The 27743-nt window shown below is 39.0% G+C and overlaps 1 protein-coding gene across 4 annotated transcripts; it reads left to right on the top strand.

Annotated features, from left to right (window-relative positions):
• Positions 1–246: 246 nt before the first annotated feature.
• UCHL5 (ubiquitin C-terminal hydrolase L5) lies at positions 247–16839 on the top strand. 4 transcript variants are annotated; one of them, XM_027713338.2, is made up of 11 exons: positions 254–510; positions 1883–1946; positions 2843–2948; positions 10556–10681; positions 10768–10829; positions 10908–11038; positions 12376–12439; positions 13516–13618; positions 14024–14134; positions 14299–14397; positions 16230–16839. In XM_027713338.2, the coding sequence occupies exons 1-11, from the start codon at positions 429–431 to the stop codon at positions 16272–16274; spliced, it is 993 nt and encodes a 330-aa protein (XP_027569139.1). In that variant the 5' UTR covers positions 254–428; the 3' UTR covers positions 16275–16839. The 4 variants fall into 4 exon arrangements, with proteins under 4 accessions (XP_027569140.1, XP_027569139.1, XP_027569138.1 ...); XM_027713337.2 differs by having other exon boundaries at positions 257–510; positions 14021–14134; XM_027713339.2 differs by lacking the exon at positions 14024–14134 and having other exon boundaries at positions 247–510.
• The last annotated feature ends 10904 nt before the right edge of the window (positions 16840–27743 follow it).

Below are 27743 nucleotides of genomic sequence, written 5' to 3'. Positions count from 1 at the left end.
GGGCCGCGCCGGGCGCGCAGGGCGGGCAGGGCTGTCCCGCTGCGGCCGCCGGAGCTCCGCGACTCCCGCACCGGCCCCGCCCGCCGCGCCCCGACAGCATCGCCGGGACCCGGATGGGGCCGCGCCCCCCGCGCGGTGCCCGGATGGAGCCGCGCTCGGGGCCGGCCCCGCTCCCCGCCGGGGCGTACGCCCGTCCCGCACCCTCCGCCCTCCCCGAAGCCGCCCCGCAGCGGCCCCGCGGGGCGTGGCGCGGTCCTCCCGCGGCCGGGGCGGTGCCGGAGCCGCCGGCGGCTGCCCCGGATCCAGTCGCGGGCGCCGCTTCCTGCGGCCGCCCCGCCTCTCCATGGCGCTGCCCGGCGCGGGTCCTGCCGGGAAGGGAAGGGAGCGGCGCGGGGCGGCAGCGCGGCCTGAGCGGCGGCGGAGCCGCCATGTCCGGGGGCAGCAGCGCCGGCGAGTGGTGCCTCATGGAGAGCGACCCGGGCGTCTTCACCGAACTCATCAAGGGCTTCGGTGAGAGGGCGGCGGGGCCGGGCGGGCGGCGGGGGCTTCGCGGGGCTGTTCCCGCGCGGGTCGGTGCGGCAGCGGTGCCCCGGCGAGAGGTGCGGGGCTCCGGCCGAGCGGGGCGCGGGGCTCGGCCCGGACGCTGCAGCGGAGCGGGAGCGCTCCCGGCGCGGGTGGGGACGAGCCGTCTCTTGTGACCTCCGGCCACTGTCCCGTCCCCGGCAGCGCCCGCGGGCGTCGGAGCCCCCGGGCCCAGCGCGGGCTGTGCGGCGGCGCACGGCCCTCGCCCACGGGGCCCTCGCCCACGGGGCCCTCGCCCACGGGGCCCTCGCCCACGGGGCCCTCGCCCACGGGGCCCTCGCCCACGGGGCCCTCGCCCACGGCACGTGTTGCGCTGCTGGCGGGGAGCGCGGTGAGGACGCGCCGCGTGGAGTCACCGAATCACTTAGGTTTGAAGAGACCTCTGCGGTCATTGAGTCCGGCCTGTGACCGAGCACCGCTCGGTGAACCAGACCGTGGCATTGAGTGCCGCGTCCAATCTTTCCTTAAACACCACCAGGGACGGTGAATCCACCACCTCCCTCGGCAGTCCGTTCCAATATCTAAGCACTCCTTCTGTGAATAAATTCCTTCTGATGTCCAGCCTAAACCTCCCCTGGTGCAGCTTAAGACTGTCCTCTCGTTTTGTCACCAGTTGCCTGGAAGAAGGGGAGAACAAGCCCCCCAGGGCTGAGCTATGGGCCTTGGCATTGGGCTGGGGAGTCTACAAGGGGCTGCTTGGTCTTCTAGAATATTAAATTTTATGTTGAATTGCGTTTAAAATCTTTGGTGATACTGTGAGTGTATGGTTATAGTGACAGCTAAGTCTACACAGGAATTGGCCAAAGAAGCAAAATGATTTTATGCTAGGTTGATTCATAGTTTCTGTCCTGTCTTTTTCACAAGTCCAGACATACCTCTCCTTTTCTCTTTTTATTTAACCTATGGATTAATCTTCCACGTTTTAAGTATTGAACCTTTTGGGCTCTGTCTTCTGCAAATGTCTTGCTTGAGCATATCATTTATAGTATTTTCAGTCTACTACCATGGGTCTTTTCCTGGAGATAAATGTTTCAAGTTCTGCTTTGGACTTGCTGATAATGTCTTTGAAAACAGTGTTGTTTTCAGTTGAGTGGAGGACACAAGGTGACCAAAGACATTTTAATCTCCTCTGCTTCTTTCTTAAATGCAAAGCCCATAGATAGACTTATCCATAACCTGGACATACAAGTTGTAAGTGTTACATATGTCTTTATGTATTTTCTTTCATATTTCTTTGTTTAGTGGCTGCATCCCTTTTAAATGGGTTAGTTGAAGAAACCTGTATTTTTCCTTGTTTCAGGCTGTAGAGGAGCACAAGTTGAAGAAATATGGAGTTTGGAACCAGAGAACTTTGAAAAACTGAAGTAAGGCACATGTTTTTTATTTACATTTGTCTGAAGTCACCGAAAGAATGTGTAGGAAACAAATTCTGTGACAAATTTCTGTTCCTTGCTTTTCTTTTCCTTACTTCCTCACGTAATGATATTGCATCTGTTGTCTAAAATAAATTACTTTACTGTACTTACGTACCTCTGTAACTCGTTTTTCCTGCAGAGCCACTTCCATGTGTATGTGAAGGCAAATAGGCTTGTTGTAGCTGAGAACAGCTGGTGTCGTATGGAACAGTTCTGTTCTCATTAGGCAACATTAGTTCTTTTACCATTTTGTCCATGATGCATTGTTACCCTTATTAATAGACAAGATTTTAAGAGGAAAATGTCATCTAACCCGGACCTGTATCCTGCATGGATATCCCACACTTGTATAATTAACCTCTCAGAAGATGCAGCAATTGGTGCAGTCTGAAAAGCATGATGTATTTTCAGTAGAAAACTGGAAGTTTCATGAGAGCTCCTCTTTGAATGTTCAATCTGTGTCTGGAAGGATTACCAAAACTTTAGTTCCTGCTCTTGTATGGGATTGACAAATGTTTTGACAGGTATTTATCACTAACCAATTCAAATGAGAGTTGTGCAGCTGTAATAGTTGCAGTAACCAGGAAAACTGGCACTGACTTAAGTAAGTTACAGGCTGAATGCTAATTTAAGTTGGGTTTGTTTAACATTTACAGAAGGAAGCCTGAATTGTCTTCTGCCCAATTAAAAGACCACATCTGAAAATTTCAGTGGAAGTTCCCTGTGTTTATAAATAGTGAACAGAATTACCATACCAGCATACAGTTAAATTACAGTATAGACTTCTGGATTCAATACTTTTCATCAGTACAGGTGATCTTTTTTCTATCAATTTTGTTTTTCAGGCCAGTACATGGGCTAATTTTTCTCTTCAAGTGGCAGCCTGGAGAGGAACCAGCAGGTTCTGTTGTTCAGGACTCCAGACTGGATACAATATTTTTTGCTAAGCAGGTATGGCAAGTTCAGTAATTTTCTTAAATACGTCATGAATCATAGCTTTTAATACTGAAAAATAAGCCATCTTTGTGTTAATATGAACACAAAAATTAACACTTTAGAAGGCGAAATGACTTCAACAAATTCTGAGTAGGAACTCTGTATTGAAAGGTGATTAACAAAGCAAATCAGTTTGATATGTTAAGTCAAAAATACCAGCCATGGGTTGTTATTTGTCAGCCCACAGATTAACTCACTCTTCTGTGCAGTAAATAATGACTTGGTACATGTTCTCAGCAGAATGAGCAAATTATTTTTTTGAAACCACTTTCAACAACTTCTTGGAAGAAACGTTTATTTTGGCCCTGTTTTTATTTCTTGTGTTTCTCAAATGCTCTGCAGCTGGGGAAGTATAGCTCTAGGATAATACTTTCCTTAAGGGTTTGCAGACAGTTTTGGCATGCAAGTTTTAAGTATTTAAATCAGAAAGGTGAGTTTAAATTGGAAATTACAGGAAAAATTGGTTTTGCTGATGTAAGCCATTGTATTTTATTAAATACCAAATAGTACTGAAATTTTGTGTTAGCATTGACAGACTGTGTGTGTGTTGTTGGCAAGCAAGAAAAGCAAGAGAAAGTAACCAGAATGAAAACAGGAGTATTTAATAAATGTTTTTAGATCTATTGCAAGACCTGCTTATGAAACAGTGATAAGTGTAAGTCTAAACAGAAAATGTAATTCTATATGTGTTAATTACAAAGCATTCATACCAAAAGGCAAAATGTTAGGCTTTCTATGAAGACTGTACATAGTCTATTTGCTGGAGGGCTTTTTCCCCTGGTTGGTTTTTTTTTTTTTTTTTTTTTTTTTTTTTTTTTTTTTTTTTTTTTTTTTTTTTTTTTTTTCCCACCACAAAGGCAGAAGTGTTTTTTATGTAAGTTTCAGGATATAAAAAGTCTCCACACACCTGCAGCTAAAAGTATAGAAATATGGAAAACAGTGGAAATAGCTGTCCTGGCCACTCTGTACCTGTGCTTCTGTTGTATTTTGTAATCACCTTACTGTTTCATGCTATTGTGGATGACTTCATTCTTTGGTCTTTTTTAATACTGATTTTCTTCACTGTTCCCCTGCTGCAGCTCTCGAGTCCTGCCAAGCACTGCCCACTATTTTTATGATACAGTGATCAGCAGTGGTTTGTCAAACATCTTTATAGTCTGATAGCTCTGATAGACAGTGGTTTAAGTTGTGACTTGTGCCTAACCAAACATGCTGCTGGTGATCATAGGCTGTGGCTACAGAAGAGCCATAATGCAAAGAAGCTCAGGAAAATCCTTGATAAAACTCTCCAAGGGTAGTTACGTGGCAGCAGGAAATTACTCTGATATGAAGCTAGAGAGGGGTTTTTGGGTTTGGGTTTTGGTTTGGGTTGTTTGTTCTTTTTCTCAAGATGAAGGTAAATTTTCCCTCACTCAAGGGACTTCATCTTGTTTCCTGTCAGTAGTTGAGGGTCTGCCAGAATTGCTGTTCCTGTGAATGCTGAAAACTTTCAAAGCATTTGTCTGCTTGCTCTGCTTCTTTTGCCTTCCCCCCCCTTCACTTCCCTTTTTGAAGCTTGGCACTAAGCTAAGAGGAACTTTCTTGAGCTTTAAGATTGCAGAATTTACATTAAAAAAATTGGATAATGGTAGACTTAAGAACAAAACCCACAAAATTAAAGGCTAACAGTGAAAAGTCTTCTTTATTTTGTAGCTTTCTTTGAAACATTCATATTTTAATGTTTTCTTAAGCCTGAATCCTCTTTGTGAAGGTGTAGGAACTTTGTAATCTTCTGCTTCCTTCACCTTCTGCTTTTAAGGAGGGTGTGATGGAGTGACTCTTAATTTTAGCAGGAAAGCAATTTCTAGAAATGTTGACTCTTAAAATAGTAGTACCTGGTTACACCACTTGATGGCATGGAATAGATGTTTCAAAAGTAATTTGCAAAAAGTTTAAAGTTAGTATCTTTGTCGTGTTTTAGTGTTGTCTGTCAGTCAAGTGCAGTGGCTTAGCAAAATCAGGACATTTTTCTTGTAGACATACATATGCTTGTGGTTTATATCAGTTCAGCTTTGTCTGAACTGATACATTGTGGCTGAACAACTAGTAAAATAGCTGTGAAGAAATTACTATTAAAAGCCAACAGATAAGTGAAAAAACTGCTTTGGATATTTTGGAGGGAGCTGTAATACCAGTTTAGCTCTGGTGATTCTCACATCGAAGAAAGTTAGCCTTGGTTAGAGATTAAACTTGACAAGCAATGTTTTGAGGACTTTTAGAGTTTTCTTGAGCAACTGTCTGATCTTGTGATGATGAGAGCAGGATGCCTTGGTCCTCTCAGCCTGTCTCCTCCTTTCCACGCTGTGGTTCTGTTCTTCTCTCACAATGGCTCAGCTATTCACTGCACTTGTGTGAGCCACTGCAGCTCATCAGCCAGCAGTTGTCTGTAGATGCTCTGTGCCTATTTTCTGGGCTGGTCTCCTGCTGTATTGTGAGATGTGTTTGTCCAGTGAGTCTGGACAGGACAAAACCAGTAACAGGTAAGTGAGAGAGAACGGGAGTTTTCCTATGGTAGTGCTGAGTTGGTTGCATTTCTTGAGGCCATAGTCTGTGAATCCTTCTGAGTCACCCAGGAACACCAAGGAAGATGAGCATTAATATTAAATACTTTTACTGTGAAAGAGCAAGTCCTCCCAGCCGTCATTCAGCTGGGCTCATGTGTCGTCTTTTTATTTTCTCTGTGTATGTTTTAAGCCAAATTTTGTGGTGGCTTTAAGGTCTTTCAAGAAGACTTTTTTTCTTCATTACAAAAATGATGATGTAAAGTAACAGTGTGTTCATTTGTAGGCTGGAATCCCAGAACAAATAGATTAGTTAGGAAAATTTTTGACATTTAAGGTTATTGCTCTGTTGATCTGTGTCTTCAAAACTGACATGACAAAGGAGCCTTAAAAATCTGAGGAAGTCTTTGTATCTCTTTCCCATACATTTTCTTCTTTTAAATATTATCATCTGAAGAGATTTGGTACAATTCGTTTTACTGCAGACATGGTTTAAAATATAATCCTGAATCCTGTATGAGCAAGACAAAGTTACTGTTGATATGTAACAATAGTTGAGTATGGGAAATAACTGATGTTATTACAGCATAGCTTTGTTTCTATTCAACTTCAATTAAATGTTCCATCTTAAAAGTTGTTTAATTGGGGGGAACTTTAGTTAGATGTAAAAGGCTACAGCTCGCAAACTGTGTCTAGCAAAACGTCTTTGAAATTGCATTAGGAAACACAGTTTTGCTAAGAAGCTCGTGCATGCTCACATCTTACTCATTTCCACTTTCATACTGATGTTGTAGTTGAATTCCAAATGACAGCTAGATCTTGTTCACAGTTAAATCAGGATTATGTTTGGGGGTTGAATTTAAAAGTCTGTCTGGTATGCATGCATATTAAAGGTGTTTTTTTAATGGTCACTTTTATGTGCACTCATGTTAAATTTGGCCTCCCTGTTATGCCTAGGTATGATTTGGTCCTCTATTTGAGGCCACAGAACTCTGGATGATCTTACATACCCTTTGAGCTAGGATACCTAGGCACAATGAGGTGAGTTAAGGATACAATTTCAGCCTTAACTCTGAATTTCCTGATTTCTGTGTTGTTTAAGTGGGCCCTTGCTGTTATTTTGACATGCAGCAGCTACATGGTTATGCCTACCCAGTGTATCCAGCTTCCCTCTGCACTGCTTGGAGTAGCTGTGTTCTGTGCTCAGCACTGCAGGAGTGCAAGTGTCTCTTGACAAAAGTGAATGCCATTGTTGCAGAGTTGTGAACTACACTTTTTTAGTTTAATAAACTCTTCAGGTTTTATTACTAAAGTAATGGTATCCTGCTTTTCTTTGGTGCCATGTATTTATTTTATTTTGCATTGGTTGATGATAGAACATTAACTTCATTAATTGGGAATACCTTCAGAAGGAGGGTCTTATAAACGATACTGTTAATAACAAAACATTGGTCTTCAGTTGTCTTTGTGCCACTGAGGGAAGCATCTGTATTTTAACATTTCCAGTACTTAATTGATTTCAAGTTTTGACTCTTTCAGGTTTGGTAACATTAAGATAGACCAGATATCCATGTTAAAGCTAAACTTGGGATATCAGATAACTTCTAAGTACAACTTGCAAGACATTAAACAAATTGTGAAAAGATTTTCAGTAACTGAATACAACTGTAAAAATGTTATATCATTACTCCAAGGAAATAAAAATTTTTTATTTTTTAAAATAAAAATTCTAAAAGCTTTCCATTTTTTAGACAAGAATAAGTTGTGGAACTTTTTGCTAATTCTGAATTTTTCATGTTGAGCTTTGTAAAACCAGCTGTTCTGTACCACTGGGATGCTTAGTAGGTAAAGCCCAGAGATTTGATGGTTATACTACCACAGCACAGGGTTGTCCACAGCTTTTTTGAAAAGCAAAATACAAAATCCATCAGATGGAAGATGTGATTCGAGACCTTAAAGTGCTTCAGCCTGAGGTTGATCCAGAAACTCAGACTGGATCCCTAGAGAAAGATGCATGCTTAGGAAGTAATGCATCTTGAAGAGTGTGCCAGAGTAGCCTGTTCTAGTGGTTCCTTGGTTTGTTTTAAGCTGAGTTTCACTGGGTGATGTGGCAATCTTCTCGTGATACATACCTGTATATGTATATTATGATTTTGTTTCAAATATTATTAAATACTCTTTGTACTTTTGCTAGAAAAATCTTTCAAATACAGGTATATACTTTAAGTTGGAGTCCTGAATATTAATCAAATACCTTACCAGGGCTCCTGGACAGAAATATCCAGGCAAATGTTGGGATTACTGGACAGATAAAGAAGATCCTCTTAAGCTTCAAGTAAAAAAAAAAAAAAAAGTCCTTTGGTGAAAACCTGCATTTATTGTCATTCAGAACATGTTTTCAGCCAATGCTGAGGCACCTTCAGGAAGATCCATTGGAAATTGGAGAGATGGGTATCCTGAGCAGTTCCCCTTGAAGGACTCAGTAGCTGTGTGTGTGTACCAGTGCTGGCCTGGCTGTGTGCACTGATGGCATCGTGCCTGTGTGACAGTAAACCTTGCACTTGTCCTCATCTGCTACTGCAGTCACATCCTCCTCACTCTGCACTCTTCACCCTGCCTGTGAGCTGCCACTAGCCAGGGACCTCCTTGTTCCACCTTGGTACTTCTCCCATGTCATCTAGATCCAGGAACACTGGATTTTTATGTGCATCACCTGCACTTGCCTCTGTTCCTCTGCTACAGGACTGTTCTTGCTGCCCTTTCCTTACCTCCTGCCTCTCACTTTCTGAAGTTCTATAATGCATTTCTGTAATGTATTTTCATTTCAACAGCTGGAGGCCACTGGCCTCAGGTCTGCATCTTTTGTATATTGTTTTCTAGCAGTTAGACATTGTTTAGCTTGGTCCTTATATACTTCATCAGACACAACTCATACTGTAGCTGAAATACAAAATCACATTTATGCTCAGTATTTGATGAGCCCATGAATTGCCTGCCATGTCTAATTTTTCCTCTTTTCTGTTGTTTAAAGCTCCTGTATCTAGCTGGTCGGCACAAAATGTCTCTAAATTTCCCTTCCCTTTTTTTGAAGCCATTATTGAGTTATCTTTGCCAGAGCAACTGATTGTTCCATCCTGATTTTTCAGCAAAAGTGGTTGCCATTTAGTCCTGTCTCTCTCTATAATGTCCTGTATTAGTCAGGATTTAACAAGTACAGTTTGCTGTAGTGGCCCTGCCTTTGTTGTAGCAGTACTGTTCTAATATTTGTCAACACAGCTGTCCCTCCCTTCTTTCTCCTTTCTCTGTCAGCTTGGAGTGTTTGTAACCACTGTGTCAGGTCAGCCCACTCTGATCCACTTGGGATTTTCTGCTTTCATCCTAGTGCTACTTTTACAACTGTCTCTGATAACATTCTCTAGTCATATCTGAGAGAATCTTCAGTTCTTGATTCCTTTTCCTATGTAACAGTGTTAATTCAAAATATGCCATTCTGGTAGCGGGGGGGGTGGTGAATTTTTCTGCTTCTGTTTCATTATTTCACTGCCCCTGATGGCTTTTCTTCCTATGTTCTTAATTCTGCAATTGTGTGTACTCCAGCCCTTGCTTGTGTACCTGCAGTTTGTTTAACCTGAGTTTCACTTGCTGTAATCTCTCTGCACGTGCAGTTGACTCCCTTGATTACCATTTAAGTCAACTAGATCGTAATTTTATTAAATTAAGGAGTGTTTTATTATTTCTTTATCATCTGCATACAAACATAATCTGAACTGAGAACACCCTGAAGTATAGAAAATGAATATATAATGTGGCTTATATTATTAACATAGTAGGTTTTCCTTTGTTGCAACCAGCTTTGACTGTAAAACAGGTTGGTCGGGTTTTCTCACTTTTTTTTCCTTCTCCTTTCTTGTTGGAAGTGGTTTCACATTCACAGCCCTCAACTAATTTTCATTTTTTTAATACAAAATTCACATCCTCTCTACCAGTCCTATGGTTTAAGTAGCATTTTCAATTGCAGAATAGTGTCATAGACTAAAGATACCTTACTTTTTCCTAACCTATAGCTCACTGAGAAAACACTAATATAAAGTCTTTCTTTTATTACGGTCTTATAACTTTTGATTACTCTGCTTTTAATTAAATCTCAGATTATATTTAATAATTCTTGTAGTCTCTTTCTTAAAATACTGTGGTTTAGTTTGGGTATTGGTAAACAACATTAAAAACATGGCTTTAATGTGAAGGGGGTTGTTTATATTTTCTAAAAATGGAATATTTAACACTGAAGAGTAACAGTGTCAAACTAGTATCTTACATGTTATCTTGAAAAGGATAGGTATATTGTAAATTAAGAAAAAACTGAAAAATCTTGAAGTATCATATGGCTTATTATATTATTCAGCAAACTATATTTTTAACAATTTTCACATCTCAGAACACTTCTAAATTTTATTAGTTTATCCCTGGAATATGCAAAATTCTTTTGTCCAACACAACCTTTTAATAAAAATTCTAGGTTCCATACTGTGCTTTATTGCTCTAAATTAATTTTTTTTGACCTGCTGTACCTGGTAGGAATTCTGATTACTTGAGGGAGTTTTTTGAGGGGAGAGTTGACTTTTTTTTTTTTTTAAGCTACAATAATGCAATTTGGGCAGCTTGCTTTGAATAGTACTTTATGTGGTTTTCCACAGAGATCAGAGGATTCCTACATTTCTTCTTTGTCCTTCATTAATTGTTTTAGGGAGATGTTGAGGCAGTAGAATGACAGTTTTTAAGTAGAGCTATGCAGTACCAGTTTTATCAATGAATTGTATATTGCAGCCATCCAGAATTCATTTTACTAGTCTCCTACAGCAAAAGCTTTTCTGCAGCTACTCAGGCAGCAAATCTAGTCTGTTTTAGAGTGAACTTGTAATATGATGCAGCACAGAAAGTGTGTGTTTGTAACGAAAAATGTTGCCCAGATTAAAGTAAGTTTTTATCACCAATGATGAACAAATTCTCAATACTTTTTTCTAGGTAATTAATAATGCTTGTGCAACTCAAGCCATAATAAGTGTGCTGTTAAATTGTGCTCATCAAGACATCCATCTAGGAGAGACTTTGTCAGAATTTAAGGAATTTTCACAAAGTTTTGATGCTGCAGTAAGTGCCCACCGTTTTCTGTATTTTTTAAGTGTTACAGTGTTATGGCTGTGCTGGCTCACAGTCATTGTGTAACTTCCTTTCAGATGAAAGGTTTGGCACTGAGCAACTCAGAAGTGATTCGGCAAGTTCACAACAGTTTTGCCAGGTAACACATGTTTTAAATCTAGGCAAAACTGGAAGGAAATTCTTTTTAATCTCAGGTTTTCTAAAATTCTCTTTGCAGACAACAGATGTTTGAATTTGATGCAAAGTCTTCAGCAAAGGAAGAAGATGCATTTCATTTTGTGAGCTACGTTCCTGTTAATGGTCGTCTGTATGAGCTCGATGGCTTAAGGGAAGGACCAATTGATTTAGGTAACATTTGGTATTTTTTCTGAACATCTTCCATTGTAACAATAGCTTTTTGAACAATTGGTCAGATATTACAGGCTCAAACCAAGTTATTTATTAAAATAAAAAATATCTTAAGTTTTCTAAATGTGCGGTTCAGGTTTGTATTTCTTTGTAGTCATTTATATTGTTTTAGTTTTGTTGGACTGAAAATACAGCTTTCTTCCTGCTTCCTCCATGTTTCTTATGATCTCTTCTTTCATTCAGTAATCAAATGAACAGACCATGCAATCCATACTAATACCTTGATAGTTTTGTTGCAAGAGAGAAGTTTACATACTAGCAGCGTGTACACAGCTGATTCCAAACACTTTTTTTACATTATGTGCTTGTGTTTGCACCCTGCCCTCTTTCTTCTTAGGTAACAATTATTTTCCTAATGGTTCTAAAAAAAAATAGTTACTTCCAGCATAGTTTTATTCTCTGTAAGACTTGCTCTTGTTTTGTAATCTTTTCTTAACTTGGTGATACGTGTGCTTGTTGTGTCTTGAAAAGCTCTGCAGTGCCTATCATGTATCTGTACTTTCATGTCTGATCTAATGTCAGTGTGTTCCACACTCCATTTCCAGAGTGTTTTCCCAGTTTTGTTGGCAGTTATATTTTATTTTTAGGCTGAGTAGTGGCTTGCTGCTAAATGGCTTGTCTTTAGTCAGTCTAGAGATAGTGTACAGTCAACAGACCTACCAGTAACATCATTTTTGTGGTCACAAGATCATGAGTCTCTTCATTTACTTGAAGGTCTTGAAGTTGTTAAAGAGGCATTGTCAACTTAGGAAATCACCTTTAGTTATTCTCTCGTTTATCTCAAAGTCAAGTTATCTATCATATAGCCTTTTATGGTTTTTCTCTGTGTCTGACTTTTTAACATTGTATTGCATCTACAGAGACAAAAATCAAGAGTTGATACTAAACAGACAGCTGTAGCTATCCATAATGTTTTCTTTTGCTATCTATTGTAATGTTGTCATACCAACTAACTTCTTTCCTCTCATATAAATCTTCCATAACATACTTTCCCCCTGCCCTATTGTTTTGTGTTATCAACAAAGTGAATTGTTAGATGCTTATGCCCTTAAAATTTAGTTTTGCTCCATTGCTTTGGTCACTGCGTTATCTAAATATTGTAATTAATAAAATGTCTTCTGCCTCCTGAAAAATCACCTGAGTAATTTGAGACTGCAGTTGCTAAGGAAGAACTTGTTACGTACTTTGAAGTTGCTGCATACACCTGAATTATCCAAGTCTCGACTTTGCAGTAAATTTTGCCAAGATGGTTAATTTTTTTCTTTGTTTTTCCCCAGGTGCATGCAACCAAGATGACTGGATAAGTGCTGTACGGCCTGTCATAGAGAAGCGTATACAAAAGTAAATGGTCATGATGCTTTTAAAATATAGCACCTTCTATGTGTTTTAAAATTCCTTACTCTTAATTTCCTTCAGTTAAAGAATATCAGCTGAATTTCTAAGGAATTATGCTTATGCATCATTTTTGTATGCGTATCATCGTGTGACTTGAGAACCTATTGCCCAACATGAGATAAATGTGAGACACTGTACTGCTATGTAATTAATCAAAGTAAGGTATCTGTGTAGTAAAGAGAGACCCCACTAGTGCTCTGGAAAAAGAAGAGCAAGATTATTATCTCTGTTAAACAGCTGTGGGTTTTTGCAAGTGAAAACTAAGAGTGTCATGACCATGAGTAAAGTTTGAGTGTGTGCTTGTACTTAGGAGTACTAGATAGTAACTATATCCATACAGCTGGGATTTAGAGATAACAAAATTTTCTTTGGTATGTGGCTTGTTTTAGAAATTTAAGCTGGAAAAACATACTACTTAAGTTTTCCCACTTGTTGGCTCTGACTCCAAACAGCAACCCTAAATGTGCTAGAAATAAAGTTGATTTTATGCCGTTTCTAGAAAATTATTTTAAAAGCTTTTGCTTGAAGACTTCTTTTTAATAAGCAAAGCATTACTACCAAATTGCATTTGGAGAATTTTGAGTCTGAAAGGCCTGCTAGTCTAATTGTTGAATGTACTTTTCACACTGTATGAAGAAGTCTCCCATGTTTTCTAACAAGTAATAGTAATGAGAAAGTAAAAACTATTGTATGCAGCAGTCTTGTGCAAGTTTTATTGTCAACTATATTGTGTTTTGTTTCCCTTTTTTCACAGTTTAAGTGTTTATGTTTTGTGGCCACAGACAGGAATAGTAATATCTGGGGAGAGGAGGTTATTAGGAGTTACAAATTGGGTAGAATTCATTTGAGGCAAAATTAGATCTGTAGCACAACTTAATTTAAAAGATCCATTTAAAATGTTGTTTCCATGAAATGCATTCCCTTCTAATGAAATAGAGGAGGAGGTTTTTGAATTGTCATGTTAGTGACTAATTTTGAAAGTGGGTTGTTTTTGTTGTTTTGTTTTTCTGTTCCTCCTTTAGATACAGTGAAGGTGAGATAAGGTTTAACCTGATGGCTATTGTGTCTGACAGGAAGATGATATATGAGCAGAGGATTGCAGAGTTACAGCAACAGCTGGCAGAGGTAGGCCATGGTATTTACATTACTGGAGTAGTTCTCTAGTAGTTCTGTCTGTTTACTTTACTATTCACCTCCTTTCCTTGCTCCAAATGGAGTATCAGTAAAAAAAGCAGGGAAGGATTGCTATTACTGCTTCCCTGTGCAGCACAGTCACTGCTGCAGCTCTCGTTCCTTCCCAGGGAGCTGAGCTGAGCACTGGGTACAGTGTGACCATGTCATTGTGGCTTTCAGTCTTGACTCATCTGCTGTGGTACTGGAATTGTTCTTTACCTAGTGCCCGAGCTATTCTGCTTATACCTAACTGAGGAAATTCCTGGAATGTTGCTATAACTGTGATACCCTAATCTGTGATAGAAATATTCTGAAGACAAGACTTAGTTTAGGTTTTTTTCTGTTTTGTGGAAGGAGGAACCTATGGATACAGATCAAAGTAGTAATATGCTAAGTTCTATACAATCAGAAGTTGCAAAATACCAGATGTTAATTGAAGAAGAGAACCAAAAATTAAAAAGATATAAGGTATGTAGCCTTTGCTTTTCTGATGAAATTATTGCAACAGTTGTAAGAAAAAGCTGGTTTTTATATCTATGGAAGCTGCTGCAATTAATGTGAAAGAACTGGATGGGGACTAGAAGATAGTTGAGCGATACAATAATACTTTAATGCTTTTAATTTATTTTTAGATCGAAAATATTAGAAGAAAACATAATTACCTGCCTTTCATCATGGAATTATTAAAGACTCTAGCAGAGCACCAGCAGTTAATACCATTAGTAGAAAAAGTGAGTATTTTCTAGCTGACTTCTAAGAAACACTATATTACTATAATTCTTTATACCTTCTATGTAAAATTAAATAAACAAACCCATGACATTTATGATTCCAAGATATTTGACCACATTTTTTACGTTCATGTGTATTGCTACTTTACCTTGTTCTCAAGAGGCACAATTTCAGTGCAGATTGGAGATTGTGGGACAAACCAACTTTGCAGTATTAGGCAAAGGCAAACTGTATCTCCCCTTTAATAAACTAAACAAATTTTTCTGGTGGTGATTTAGGAAGAGGCAGTTCAATATAGTCTAAATCACATTACAGGGCGTAAGATGCTGCAATACAAGAGACGTAAGATTTGGGCTTTTCTGCGTGGATAATTAAAAATCCTATTAAAATTATGATACGTGGCTTCGGTTAGTATGTGATAGAGTTCCCCATATCATTCCTGATATCCCTTTTTGACCCGCAGAGTGTTCGAATGTGCACCCAGGACCGTCCGCGGTCGGTCCCTTTGGCCTCTGCGGGCTCTCCACGCCCAGTTTGGTGCAGTACCGGGCTGTGACCGCCGGGTGGCAGCCGTGGCACAGGGACCGGAGCTGGGAATTCTTTCCCTCCTTTTCCCTATTCTGCTCGTTTACGGGCTTTACTTTCCCCCTTTTTAAGGTGTTTAGCTATTAACATTGATTTACTGTTAAGGTTTGTATTAAAGCTTAGTTATTAAAGAGTGTCTGTCACTTCGGTAAGGTTATTAAACTGGCTGGTCGAGTACTTGAGCTGTACTGAGCTCAGTGCTGGTTTGCATATCTGCTCGTGTGCCAGAGGCAGTATCCCTGGTCTTGAACTCACTGAGAAAGGATCTCTGTATTATTATAATGAAAAAAAGAGCTATATATTATTTTAATGAGTCCATTCTTTAGCTGAATTTACTTAGGAAGGTACGTCTGCTGGCCTGTATCTTACAAGACAGTAACTTCTAGTTTTTAATCTTTTCCTTCTTTGGGTAATGTGTGGAATTTTAATACAGTTTCATGTTGGCAGGAGTCATTTATAAGACCATCAAGCTGCTTTTACAAGCAAATTTCCAGTGGACCTGAGGACCTGGTGATAGATCTTAATTCTAAATCACAGAATTAGGTACTTTTCTGTTCAATAACAAGTGATACAAGCAGCAACCTGATTCAGAATGAACAAATATTTTGACAGAAAGTTGGCTGATATTGCTTCTGAATTGCCCCCTCTTCTTGGCCAGCCTGTCTTAACTAAATCCATAAGGAAAAAATGCTAGTTCCCTGGCAATTTGAGCCATTTGTAATTGATACAAGTTATATACGAATTTGTCTGCAAATATCTTGATAGGAACTCTTCTGGGTTTTTTTCCCACTCATCTGAAAGATCTAAAACACTAAGATCTTGGTCATTGCAGAGTTCAGTTTTGCTACTCAGTGTGTCTGAATGCAGTGTTTCCTTGTGACATAGAATATTTTCATTAGGAAGAGTTATTTCTATGTTAGATGAAATTAATATGATGGTATGAAAAATGAAGGCTTAAATTATGTTTTAAAAATAGTACTTTTTTCCCCCTCTCGTTTTCCCCATAGAAATCACCCAATCTTAATTTCCTTTTTATTATTTATTTAAACCTATATCTATTCTTAAAAACCTTTATATACGAACCCAGTAAAATAGTAGTAGGATGCTTCTGAAGGGTTTAAATTTACATTTAAAATGTTTCTTTTTACAGCATATTTTGATGTTCAGGAATGTAATGAGTAGTCATTCAAAGCTTCAGAAAGATCTGTCTTCTCAGAGCTTGACATCATCTCCCTTTGTTTTCTAGGCAAAAGAAAAACAGAATGCCAAAAAAGCTCAGGAGGCCAAGTGAAGATGACTTTGCATAATACATACAGTTATTTGCTTCTGAAACTATTTTCATGACTACAAATAAAACTTTTCATAAACTTCAAATTTTGTCCAGTGCACGTTTGACAGTTGTAACACTTTGTCTTGTACTGTATGCACGGGTCTGATTCCTTCCTTCCCCTGCATCTTGTGCATGTAGTACTGCTAAGCAATGTTTAAGTTCTCTTCAAATTCAGTATTTAACAGTCTGCCTGATTGCTGAAAACTTGGGAGGTGGACCCAAAAATGTGCAAGGAGAACGTACCCATTTTGTCCCGTTTGAACATGTAACGATACAAACGCCAGAGTTTTAAGCATAAGCATGAGCTTTCTTTGCTCATCCCTACTAACAGTTACAATACCTTCCAGTTGTTCAGTGGCATAGCCTGTGTCTTTGTTTTTATGAAGTATGTGTCTAATTTTTTTACAAAATTGAAAAGTATGAATTTAGCTGTAGAAACATTTGCAAAGACCAATGTATAATCTTAAAAGAACTGCATTGCTTTAGTAGAAAAGATAATAAATATTCCCATTTTTATTTTGGCAAACTTTCTTCTGTGGTATTTTATTACTGGGTAAGATAATTAAGATAATGGAGTTCATCAGCCTTGTGACTGTGAGTATATGCATTCTAGATTTGGGTTAGAAGGGGAGTTATGCTGTTGTTTTGGGGAGTTAATATCCTTGGATATAAGCTATTACTATTCTGGAGTATGTTAAATTCAAGTCTTTAAAGCAATGTTTTTTATTTGACCTTGAGAGGTAATTTAAGATAAGAAAAAAGGTGTGTGGAGGATTATTGTTGATAAAATCATTGTGATGGAGGACTCTTGCACTGTCTTCTGTGGACCAAGGGGAACATCTGGGGAATGGAGCTCACTTGGTGTCCTGCCACCTTAAAAGCTGCTTGCACTATGAATAGACAAATTGCTTCAGTATGAATAATAACAGGTCATTGCAACAATACATACTATTTGAATTACTCAAACACTGTCACTGTATGTGAATTTGTTTAGAACACTTCCTGTTTCCTCCTGAAGGATTTGGGTAAAAAACCAGAAAGAAAAGCAAGAGAACTTTGATTGTTTGGAAGACATTTTAAACTGTTAAAATGCTTGTTTCCCTTACTTTGCCTATGGGCATACTTTGTTGAACTGTGACCTCCTGTGGTCTTGTAGGCTTGTATGATGAGAATATAGTGTATTTAGAGAATTTTTTGAAACCCCAGTATGAAACAAATTCTGTTATCTGCTGGTGCTTCATATATATTGCATATATATTAACAGGATAAAGTTTTGGCTGAAGAAAAACATTTACTGTGCTCTTCTACTGCTGGAAGGATCTCCTTGAGTCATTGCTGTGGCTGGAAGGGTAAGATGTGTTTCAGAAAAGAACATCAGATCTATATTTGTGTTCTGTACAAAGTTGATCAGGTTAATGAGAACACAAATGTGTGTGTGAGAGTCTCCCACTTTAGTAAATCATTGTAGCGTTATTGTCCAGGAGAAGGGAAAGACACTTCCTCTGTAAGAGACATTTCTGATCTTAAAATTACATTTGAAACTCCATTTCAACTTGTTGAAAACATTTGTCTCTCTTTTTATGTGCTAACCTGACGATTCTTGCTGCACCCTGTCATCCTTGGAGAATTTTGATGTCTACCATAAAATTTTGGTGTTAATGGATGTCAACTTAAACTCTACTGAAGTCACTCCATTCTCCTTTTATTTGCATGCTTGAGCATGTACAAAAGGAAAAGGAATTTTGCTGAAGCAGCAAATTATTTTTGCAGTTATCAACAAATTTTAATAGCAATTTTTTTAGAAATTAGAAAACTTGTATTACAAGCAAACTGTCTGGGTTTGAAGGCAAAGAAGGATGGATGTAAAGATCAAATTTTCACAAAATCCGTTAGTCCAATGTGTAAATGAAAAATATTTTTTTTAAAAAAGGCTGTTTAATGCAGAAGTAGAACAAGCCAAAACTAGTGTTCTGCATTATATAATAGAATCTTTATTTCCCGATCAAAACCCTTTTGATAATTTTTTACTATTTTCACCAAATTCATGGAACCATTTTTTCACGTGTGTCTTGGCTTTAAAGGCAATTATTTGTTTATTGCCTATTTTAGGACAGTGTCACATGAATGCAAAGCTGGGTATGAAGATGATGAATGTCCAGGTTTGGCTGGGCTACAGTTAATTCCAAGTAGCTGGTACAGTGCTGTGTTTTGGATTATGAGAATAATGTTGATAACACAGTGGTGTTTTTAGTTGTTGCTAAATAGTGCTTATACTCGGTAAAAAACTTTTCAGCTTCTCATGTCCTGCCAGTGAGGAGGCAGGACATGAGGAGTTGGGAGGGGACACAGTGATTCCAGTGGCCAAAGGGATATTTCATGGCACGTGACATCGTGCTCTGTGTTTAAACTGAGGGGAAAGCTGGCCAGGGGCTCTGCTCCAGAGCTGGCTGGGCATCAGTCAGCCAGCAGTGAGCAGTTACACTGTGCAGCACATCTGCATTCTAATTTATAACTGTTACCATCATCCTTTTCTGACACTTTGAGCTGTCTTTCTCTCAACCCACAAGTTTTCTCACTTTTACTCTTCTGATTCTCTTCCCCCATTCCATTGGTGGAAAGTGATGAGCAGCTCTGTTGATGCTGAAATATGCACTGTCAGACTTGTCTGTGAAGTCCCTGGGTTTAAGTAGAGTGACTAAGCTGCATCAAACTGACAGTGCAGTTACTCCTACAGTAAAATTAATGTGTCCAGCAAAGAATACTTGATCAATTTTGTTTTCAACCTCAAAAGCATAATAGGAAAGTGGAGATGTGTCAAGTTTATAGCCTGTGTTCACTTCATACCTTTGTGAAAGAGGACTGGTGTTCCTGCAAAAGCATTTTATCATGATTTGCTACTCTAAGGAGCTTTATCCAATGTAAATCCTTACAGAGTGCTCAGAATACTGTGAATCATTTTAGCAACAAAATTTTTATTATGGAACTATGTTATAGATAAGTTTCGTAGAGTAGAAAAAAACATTTTTTTGTTTAAAAAAACCCAGTAAAAATTGGATCATTAAGGATGTATGGGCTTGGATCATTAAGGATGTATGGACTTGATCACTTTGTGTCTTGCTAGTGAAATTTCTTTCCTGAAAGTTTATGCATTTCTGAAATGGTAATTATGTGAGATTATAAAATACAGATTTTCTCTGAGGTCCCTGAACATTCTCATCAAATAAAATACAAAGAGAAAGTCATCCTATGCGTTCCCTCCAGCTGTGGGGAAATGTTACAGGTCTTTCTTTTTGGTTTTGTTTTTTTTTTTGGTGAACACCTGATAGGGATATTTAGATCAGTCATCTGTATGCCGTAGGTTCATAAGAAGTTCTGCTGGCAGTCTCACTCTTTTTGTTCAAGCAATCTCTTTTTAGTGGAAGTGGTGATCATGCAGAGTTGTTCCCACAGAGTTACAATTATGAGGTTCTGTGAAACTGAGGTAGATTTCTCTGTTACGTATAGTAGCTGCAAATGTTGGTTTAGCCATGGAGCCTTTTTGTCTGCTCTGGATAATCTCACTTTCCTCCATTAATAACATCTAATAGAGTTTGTTATATTGAAGGCACTTTGAAAATCTAGTTAAATATTTTTCCATGATAAGCAAGTATTTTCCATATTTTGCGTGGTTTGTTTATGCTTTAGTTACAGCAATTGAAGATTATGTTAATATTTGACTTCTTTTTTTCAATATACACATTGCTAATTGCTGGGATTACGTCTCTGACAATAACTAATCAAATCATCTGCAATGTTATCAGTGTCTGATATTTACAGTTCAGTGAATGAAAAATAAAGTGTGCTTTATGTAAATATTTTTACTAATTTCCGCTAACGTTATCGATGGCAGACTGATACCAAGATAATCATTATATCCCAATTTAAACAAGAAAACATTAAATAACTGTAGGGTGTTTTTTATAAAAATAATTTCTAGCTTGAACATCCAGTAGCACCTCTTACTTGAAACACTTTGTGCAAATGTGCACAAAAGTGTGTATGAGAATTAACATTTCTTTACATCAAATGCAGAAAAATGGTATTGCTAAGTTGTTGTACTCTGAGAGTTGATGGAAAAGTAAAGATTGTCTTCAGGAAGCAAGACATGTGCGTAGAGTTCTGCTGGTAGTATTAAAGTAACCCTTTGAACAGCCTGGACATATTCGACTTGACTCATCGTGGTTACTTTGTAGTGTGCTTCAAAAATTTAAACAGCATCGTGGCTTAAGAGTATTGTTTCTCAATAGAAAAAATTTTTCTAAGAGAGGAAAAGAGTGTCACGAGCTTTTTCTTGTACCATGTCCTTCTAATTCCACTTCTTGCTTTTTCCAGTAATGCATTGGTGACTTCTCAATCACTTGAAAATCTGTAGAGCATTTCAGGAAGTTTGGCACTCAGTGTTTACTTTGAAGTCTTAATGTGGTAGCACTAAGAGGTGAACTAAACATGACTACAGATTGCTCTTGAGGAGAAAAAGAAGAGTTTTAAAAGTGAAGCTTCTTCAGCTGCTTTCATTTGTTTTTTCCCTGTTCCATCTTTTAAATGTCACCCTGTCCTCCATCTCTGTATCCCTGTTCACATGAGAGCAGGGATTTGCTGTCTAAAGTGATGAAGCATCATCAGATAGGTATTTTTAGGAACTGTGTATGTCTGTGAATGATGACAGACCATGACTTTAATCCTGAAAGTACTCTAGTGGCGAAGGAGAGAAATGTAGCTTGTTATCATAGCCCTGGGAATGACAATAAGCATTTTTGTTCATTTATCTCATCTTTTAATGTGAAACTGTGGTGTGGGAAGAAGTGGTATCTTTGCAGTGACTCCTGCCTTCATCCAGGCTGTTGTTTCCTCAGTGCAGAGAATATTTATACTGTCAAAAGTTACCAACTTAAGATGATGTTTTAGTTTTCTCTTTGTGTTTGGTTTTCTTCCCTTCTCACGCTCATTTCCAACTCTGGTAAATGAGAGTGAGGGATGTACTGAGATTTCTATGTCTATCTCTCACGTGAAGGAAAAAATCATTAGAATTACATGCTGATACGTGGAAGTGAGACAGACATAACTGTCCCCCTACACAGGAACTGGTAGAGACTATTACTTAATGTTGTCTGTGTACTAGTGAAAAAAGCTACTTCTTGCCTGCCTGACAGATGATAAAAGAGAGCTGCTCTTATGGGGCAATTTTCATGCTATGCTGAGAAGTGGAGAGGTAAGGACTGTAGGATTATGCTGTCCCAGATAGCTGATACTCCTTATCCAGGACTCACCTGTGTCTCTGTGCAGTCTTACATGTGCCATGGAAAAAACACCAGGGGAAAGGAGGTCTGTGCACATTCTTCTCTATACATCCTCCACTTCAGTAAGCCTATAAAAGCAAGCAAAGCTAACCCCTGACTGCACTGACTGCCCTGGTCCAGGTTCTTCCCTGTGTATGCACAGGGCAGAAGACAGACAGGTTTTGCTGATGTGGCCTTACTGACCAGGTGTCAGTCCTGCTGTTCTTTGTGTCACAGGTACTGAGGACCTGAGGATGTTGGGACCCTTGAAAAATTTCATTACACTCTAAAGAAAAGATCTCTCCCACTACCTGTGCACCTTGAAGGGTCAAGTAGGTAATGTTAAGGACTTGAAACTGTCTGTGTGTTTATAATCCATACTTTGTATGAACTCCTTTTACAATCTGTTCAGTAGTTGCTTCACTGAAGGTCTTTCAGTTCTTCGGGAAAGTATCCAGAAAAATTTAATTATAAATTCCTGGTCAGAATAACTGTTTAATACTTTAGATACCAGAAATTCAATCAAAGCAAGGAAAAGTACTGAAGGAAATAATTGAGAGAAGTGTAATAGGAAGCTGTAATGAGTGCAACTGAATTTCAATTTGCTTGTGGTGTGACGCATTCTTTCTTTTCCATCTCAAAATATTTATGGTCATAGGAAGCATTCTGGATAAGGAATCTGTTGTGCACATGCAAACTTTGGTTATGAAGTTACTTGGAAGTTGAATCTTAAAATTGAAGGGGGGGAAAAAGTGGAAGAAACAAAAGTTTGAATGTAGAATTTTAGCCTTTATTTTGTACTTTGTCTCAGGGATACATTTTCACTTTGATACATTTCACTACATATGTTTAAATTATTGTGCTGTTATTGCACAACAAATGTGGAAAATAACATGACAAATGAAGAGGGAAACTACTGTGTCTGTGTTCCATGCCCAAAGGAAACATTCCCCCCTTCTTCTCACCCTTGCTCCTCTCATTCTGTTTTAATGGTAGACTTGAAGTTTTGAAGATTCCTGAACCTCTTGCATTTACAGTGTGATCCAGAATAAAGCCTCTGGCTCTTTTGGCTTAAAAAGCACCTTGCCAGAGCCCCAGGTGTATTTTTCCCTCCTCTCATTGCTACATTTAAGGTCCCTGCATTGCAGCCATGCCCATGCCTGGCTGTGTACCCCGATGATCAGCCAGATCGTGGCTTTGACCCGTAGACTTGACTTTCTGGCTTGATTTCAGACCTGCCTTATTGCTGTGGACTTCCCTGGTGACCTGTGCTTGTGCCTGACCCTGGTGACTCTCTGCAGATCTGATCCTGACCCTTACCTGCTGGTTCAGTTTCTTGGCTTGACCTTTCCTGTCTGAGGATCTGAACTTTACCTGAACGTGGCCACCATCACTGGACCTGGTCTGCTCACTTTTGCCAGGTCTGGTGGGACTGCAGTGCTGTCAGTGAGGGCATGACCCTGCCTGCCTCCCTGTGTAGCCCAGATCCCAGCTCATCCTTCCAGGCACAGCAGTCTGCTCGTGCTGCTCCCTGGCACTGTCCTGCTCTGTGCCAAGCACTCATGGGGCTACAACAGCCTACTGCATTGACCTGGATCAAACTAAAACACACTGAATACCATCAAAATCACAGCTATGTCCAGGACTTGGTCATTTCTAAATAAAATTAAAAAAAAAATTATCAAATAAGATATCAAAGAATCCTCAGGTACTTAGGGGGCTTATGTGCATAATTATATTAGCATGGTTTTCTGGTAGCACTGCCCTCTGTTTCTTGTCTTAGTATTTTGATTCCTATTTCTATTAGCTGTTTTTCATAGCAGTCACAGTCATTCTGATGCTCTCAAACTTAATGTTCTTCTAGACTTCAGTTTTCCTCTTCCTTCCTTCCTTAGGTGCCACACTTCTGGTGCTTCAGCTCAGTCAGATCCAGTGACTCTGGAGAGACCCTTCAGTGCTCACACTGTACTGCAGGTGCTGTTTCTGGCTTCTACCTTCTAGCTAGAAATCCCAGTATTTAACTAGATTTTCAAAGTGCCTTCAATATGTCTAGTAATATATCCTTAACATGAAAACAATCCTCAGTAACTTTTATAAAGGAGCTGTCCCCATGGGAAAACATTCAAGTCAAATTTCTAATAATTTGATGATAGTAGTATGTTACATAGATGTCCCTTCTTTGTGTATCTCCTTTACATGCTCAAACCCCTTCAATAGGTGGGAAAGTCTAATTCCATGTTTTTCTTTCTTTGTCAGTTACCGAATGGAATATGAACTGCTAATGGTGTTTTACACTGTGTTTATAAAATATGTTATTAATATGTAATTTTACAGTAAAATAGAAATGAAAAAGTCAAAGCCAGAAGAGAATGTTTGGCTGACCTTTTAAGAAATGTTTTTGATTGATGCAATATAGGACACTGTAGTCTATGGCTGGCTTTGGGGGCCTGGCCCTGAACAGTGCTTGTGTGAGGGAAAGGAGGGGGGAATTGTTTTCCCTGGAAGTGATGCAGCAGCATTCAAATTCGGTGCAGCTGGGATTTTGGTTCAGTGCTTTGAAGTGGGATGAGACACTTCCAGTAGATTGTCATCCTCTCTGTATTTCATGAATCACCCCAAGCTGCGTGCTGTGCCATCTGCTAACAGTTTGAAGCCACCAAATCCCCATTAGCAGTATTGTCTGGGTTGCTTCACAAAAGGCTGACTAAGTGTGCCTAGAGCTTGACACAGTCTCAGGATACCAAAAATGGTAAAAGTTGTGACCACCCGAGAGGAAGGCAGGTGTCATTGAAAGGGCCTAATGCTTTGTAGAGATTGGATGCTCTCCTGTCTTGAGAAGTTAGAAATGCTTGTATACAAGATGACACTGGAATCGAAACTGCTTGAAGAGTTTATGGAAAACTGAAAACAAAGAGCTAAAAAATGAAGCTCAGTATGAACAAAGAGTACTCAGACTGGGAAAACAAGAAAAGTGGCCTTTTCTCTCACACAGACAACTGCTTGGCACCTTTTGCAGAAGTGGAAGAGACTTAAAAACAAATGAGAAGGACAAGAATTTATGCAGTGCTAGAACTACTTGTTTTTCATGTTAGATGGAGCTCTACTGAAGTAATCTTCCTGCAGTATTTGCATCAGGATAATTGCATCATACAATCTGCCATCATTCTTTCCAAAACAAATGAGTACAACTAGATATACAAGATACACAAGAGATAAGGAAGTTAGATAGTCTTGTCCAAGAAAATATCCCGAGACTTTGGTTCTCAAAAATCTGAGGCAGGAATTGGGACATCTGTAAAGAAGGTGGAAGAAACACTTGAAAATATGCATTGATTGGGTGGGAGAGCAGGAGAAGTGAAGATCCTGGTTTGTTTGTGTGCTTATTTCTCCACAGAGCTAAATTCAGTGAATTCTGTCTACCACATGGTTTATTACATATACAAACACAATGTGCAGGAAATAAAGTTTATAGTTCTCAACTGCAGTAATGTCTTAATGACTGCATCACAGCAGACACAGTGGGTGCATTGTATGCTCCAGGTTCTGTCTAGGTAGACGGAATTTACAGTCCTCGTATCTTGGTAAATATAATCCCTTGCTAAATGCCAAAAAGTTAACTCTAAAGACAGTCACCTTCACTGTGATGAAGCCAAAGTCCAGATCTTTGTTCTGATGTAAAGGCTGGCTTCATCCATATAAAATAATTTTGAAGTCATACATCCATATACTATCTCCCCCTGCCCCCCCAAAAAAAGAAATATTTAGTAGAATAATTAAACAACATGTCAGATGCATCAGCCATTCCACTGGAGAGAAAAACTAATGTGGACTAACATTTTTAAAAAGATGAGCCATGTTAATCTGTTATGTTTTATGTGTTTCAGTTAGTTTTTGGACTTAGGTTTCACATACATATGGGGAAGTTTTTAATTGTGACGATGTCATGATAAGTAGTGGAGCTTGAGAGCTTCGTGAGTGTTTTAGATGCTGTCACAAGCTATTTGAAACTTTTTTTTTTAGCGTATAAAGAATTTTTTTTTTCCAGCATTCGACCGATTCCTAGTTCTGAAAGTGTTTATGTGCCTGTGAAGAGTCCTACCAAAGTCAGGTTTCTTACATAAATAATTACTGTAGACATGTAGGAAAGCTTATGCCTGTGTATATAATTTATGTACTTGATTAGTTCCTGTCTTTGAGGAACTACTTGCTGTATTTCTCAGTAGTTTTCAAGTATGAGATCCTAGTGTTTAACTGCAGTAGATAAGAAATATCTCCAGTGTTTTCTTTCACACTTAAGTAAAACTAAGTTCGGAACAGCCCTGAGAGAGTGATGAATTAAAAGTGAGATGTTTAATTTAGACTGGGCTTCAATTCATATTGTTCTTAGTCCATTATTTATAAGAGGTTGTATGCTTTACTGTAAATGCTCAGTGTTTGAGGTCACCATTTCTTTCTGCTAAACCATGCTGAACTTTAATGGAACAATTAAAGTAAAAAATCTTCTATGTACTGTTCCCATTCTTCATGTTTATATAAACTTATCTTTATTCTTTGTTACTTTTTAAATTACTTTCCTGACCTTTTTGCTTTTGCAATGGTCAAGCAAAATATATAAATTTTACAAGTTCACATAGAGGTTGAAGAAAAACAGTTGAATAATATTTATAGGTGCAAAGACTACTTTGAAGTTACAAAATATGAAAGTAGTTGGCTTTGCATGAGGTACTAATTAATTAACCTAGTCCTAATCTGTGCTTTTGTATTTTTATTTCTTACAGGATAAAGCATTAAGGCATAGTTTTACTTTTTTCTGTGTGATGCACCAGTGCATGAGTAGCACATACAGAGTTAATAAAACATAAACACTAACATGCTTTGCTTTGCTGTTAAAACTACCTCAGGATTTACCAAATAATCCAACTCTTTTTGGGTCTCAAGGATACAATGTGTAAGCCCAAGTCAAGATGGGACATGCTTTTCTTTGGGAGCTACAATTACTGTTGATGGATGCCAGCTACATTTATTGACTGATTCTTTTGATCTTTTAGATCACATCACAGGCTTAATGATGTCTGTCATGTCCAGAAAGGCTTGTGACATTGATGGTAGAGGAACTGGTCAGCTGGGATATTTTATTTTGCAAAGATAATGCAGGTCAGGCACTTGGGAGGATGAGCTTGCTGCAGAGATGAGACACTTTCCGACTAAGCCAGGCAGGGGGAGCACCAAGTCTGGATATCCTCCTGCAGTGGAGCCACTTCTGCTTTACAAGTGCCTTCAGAATACCCTGACTTCAGTGAATATTTTGTCCTAAACTCTGGAAAAAACACAGCTGATAGCATGGGATCAGCTGTTTGCTGTTTATGTTTCCAGGCTGTATCTGCATAGTCTAAGTTGACTGCAGTATAACTGTAATTTATTATGGTTAATTGGAGTGAAAATGCAGAAACTGATGTAGAAAGCCCTTTGCTACTCAGAGAGGGAACAGTGTTTCTGCATTTTTTATTGTGTTCTTGTTTTCTGCCTTTATCCAGATTAAGGTACATCTGCCCCTACTGTTATGTTGCACCCAGTGGTCTTGCTGTGGAAAAAGGAGAGGATTTTTGCTTTCCTCCTTGGGGAATGCCTTAACCATGAGAAGGTTATGGAGCAGGTAAGCACTATCACTGCTCTTTTCCTCTGCACATCTTTAAAAGAAAAGCGTTAATCCCGTTCTTTGGAAAGGAAATTGCGGGAATGTGTTTATCAGGTGCGCCCTGGACTCTGCACACAACATCACCCTTTGTCCTCCAGAGCTCAGTGTCCTGTGCTGGCAGAGGGCACAGGGGGAGGATTTGCAGTGGCATTAATTACATTGGGTGTTTGCTACAGAGCAGTCGTAGGAGTTCCCATCTTCCTGGCTGTTTTGGACACTAAGTTCCCTCTCGGTGTTGTAGTAGTGAACACACTTCCCTGGAGTTTAGAGACCATCTGACTAAAAGATACAGACCTAAATTCTCTGATTCTTTAATGGAGTTGGATGCCAAGCGTTTCTGTGAAAATCTTCTTTGGTAATGTGTATTTTACATGACATGCCACTTTTGGAACAGTATCTTTTGTATTAGGAGCAGTGAGG

Source organism: Pipra filicauda, unplaced genomic scaffold (assembly GCF_003945595.2).
Source record: "Pipra filicauda isolate LSUMZ 115617 unplaced genomic scaffold, ASM394559v2 scaffold76_size2844353_pilon, whole genome shotgun sequence".
In the NCBI taxonomy this organism is placed as follows: Eukaryota; Metazoa; Chordata; class Aves; order Passeriformes; family Pipridae; genus Pipra; species Pipra filicauda.
The sequence above is the reverse complement of the archived record's forward strand: the minus strand, read 5'-3'. Positions and strand labels throughout refer to the sequence as shown.